The sequence below is a fragment of the Lepisma saccharinum genome, chromosome 2 (assembly GCF_977018435.1).
Source record: "Lepisma saccharinum chromosome 2, izLepSacc3.1, whole genome shotgun sequence".
In the NCBI taxonomy this organism is placed as follows: Eukaryota; Metazoa; Arthropoda; class Insecta; order Zygentoma; family Lepismatidae; genus Lepisma; species Lepisma saccharinum.
The window spans coordinates 46,509,246-46,510,785 of NC_139230.1; the positions used below are offsets into that span (position 1 = coordinate 46,509,246).

Here is a 1,540-nt window from a genome sequence, read left to right on the forward strand (position 1 = left end):
CTGCAAAGTGCACGTTGTAGCATATCCCAAGAAAGACCTCTTGTTTCGTCCACAATGTGATTCCGTAGATCATTCAGGGAGTGTGGTTTGGTGCGATACACTTTGCCCCCATAGAAAGTAATCCAGGGGTGATAGATCGGGAGATCGGTTTTCCTCAGTTCCCCCAGCCGAATGCCGGGATGGAACCTTACTTCGAGGCCACGACTTCTACTTCTCTTCGTTTCTTCCATTTCTGCCTCTAGTCCTTTCCCCGGCTTGTTTTGATAGTATGTTGAAAACAACATAATATTGCAAATAACCGAATAATGCCAGTCTAAACAATCCTTCCTTACAACAGCGTAACATACTCTTTTGTAGCTAACAATCCTATTCGACGAATTAAGAGCATCAGGTACGTGTTTGTTTTATTTTCCCTTCCACAGACAGCAATAACAGTGTTCGTCTGGATATGGACTCTACCTGCACACATCCCTTGTAGATTGTAGTCAACTTCCTCGAAGGTCAGTTGCATTTGTTATTGTCCTTGCGAACATTCTGCATGTCGCTCATGTTGGTGAGTGTTGTGCCAAAGGAAGGAGATTTGTGTCTGTGTCAGTGGTCAAAATGGAGCTCAGTGAATGAGAACGTATTACGTTATTAATGATGCGTGGCTATGGAAATCGCAAGCGATCGTATACCGAGGTGCGACAGTTATTTAATGCTACATTCCCTGAACGTAACCCAATTTCAAAGTCAACCGTCGAAAGAACTATTCGACGTTTTGCAGTAAGTGGAAGTGTTAAGGACCGTGTGCGATCAGGAAGGCCGAAATCGTGTAGCAACAAGGCAGTTTCTTTAGATGTGTTACAATCTTTTGTGGAAAATCCGCATACATCGACAACCAGCGTTGCCAACAAGCTGAACATTTCCCAGAGTTCAGTGCAACGAATTTTAGTGCGCAGTAAGTTTAAACCCTACAAAGTGAGTTTAGTGCACGAACTGACGGAAGATGATTTTGATCGCCGTATTGAATTTTGCTAAGTAATGATGCGAAATGTAGATAACGATAGTATTCACCTCAATGACATTGTATTCTCTGATGAAGCGACATTTATGTTAAACGGGCAGGTGAACCGACATAACTGTCACTATTGGAGAGATGAAAACCTGCATTGGATGATGGAACATCATATGCAGTATCCACAGAAACTGAATGTTTGGGTAGGAATGATGGGAGGCATCATTCTTGGCCCTTTCTTCATTGATGGCAATCTGACAGGTGAGAAGTATTTGACAATGCTTCGTGAACAGATTGTCCCTGCCATCCAAGTGTCCACACATGACTTTAATCGTGTTTGGTTCCAACAGGACGGAGCGCCGCCACACTATGGACAGGATGTTCGACAATACTTACATGAAACCTTTCCACAACGATGGATTGGAAGACGAGGTATGATTGAATGGCCTGCAAGATCTCCTGATCTGTCACCCCTGGATTACTTTCTATGGGGTCACATGAAGGACAAAGTGTATCGCACCAAACCACACTCCCTGAATTATC

General features: G+C 43.6%; 1 protein-coding gene across 1 annotated transcript; it reads left to right on the forward strand.

The window, feature by feature from the left end:
• Positions 1–642: 642 nt before the first annotated feature.
• Positions 643–1,020, forward strand: LOC145982001 (uncharacterized). Its single transcript, XM_083115538.1, has one exon. It carries the CDS (start codon positions 643–645, stop codon positions 1,018–1,020), a length of 378 nt encoding a protein of 125 aa, XP_082971664.1.
• The last annotated feature ends 520 nt before the right edge of the window (positions 1,021–1,540 follow it).

What these genes read in the sequence shown, in the direction of transcription:
- LOC145982001 (XM_083115538.1), top strand. Translation starts at nt 643, where the DNA reads ATGCGTGGCTATGGAAATCGCAAGCGATCGTATACCGAGGTGCGACAG.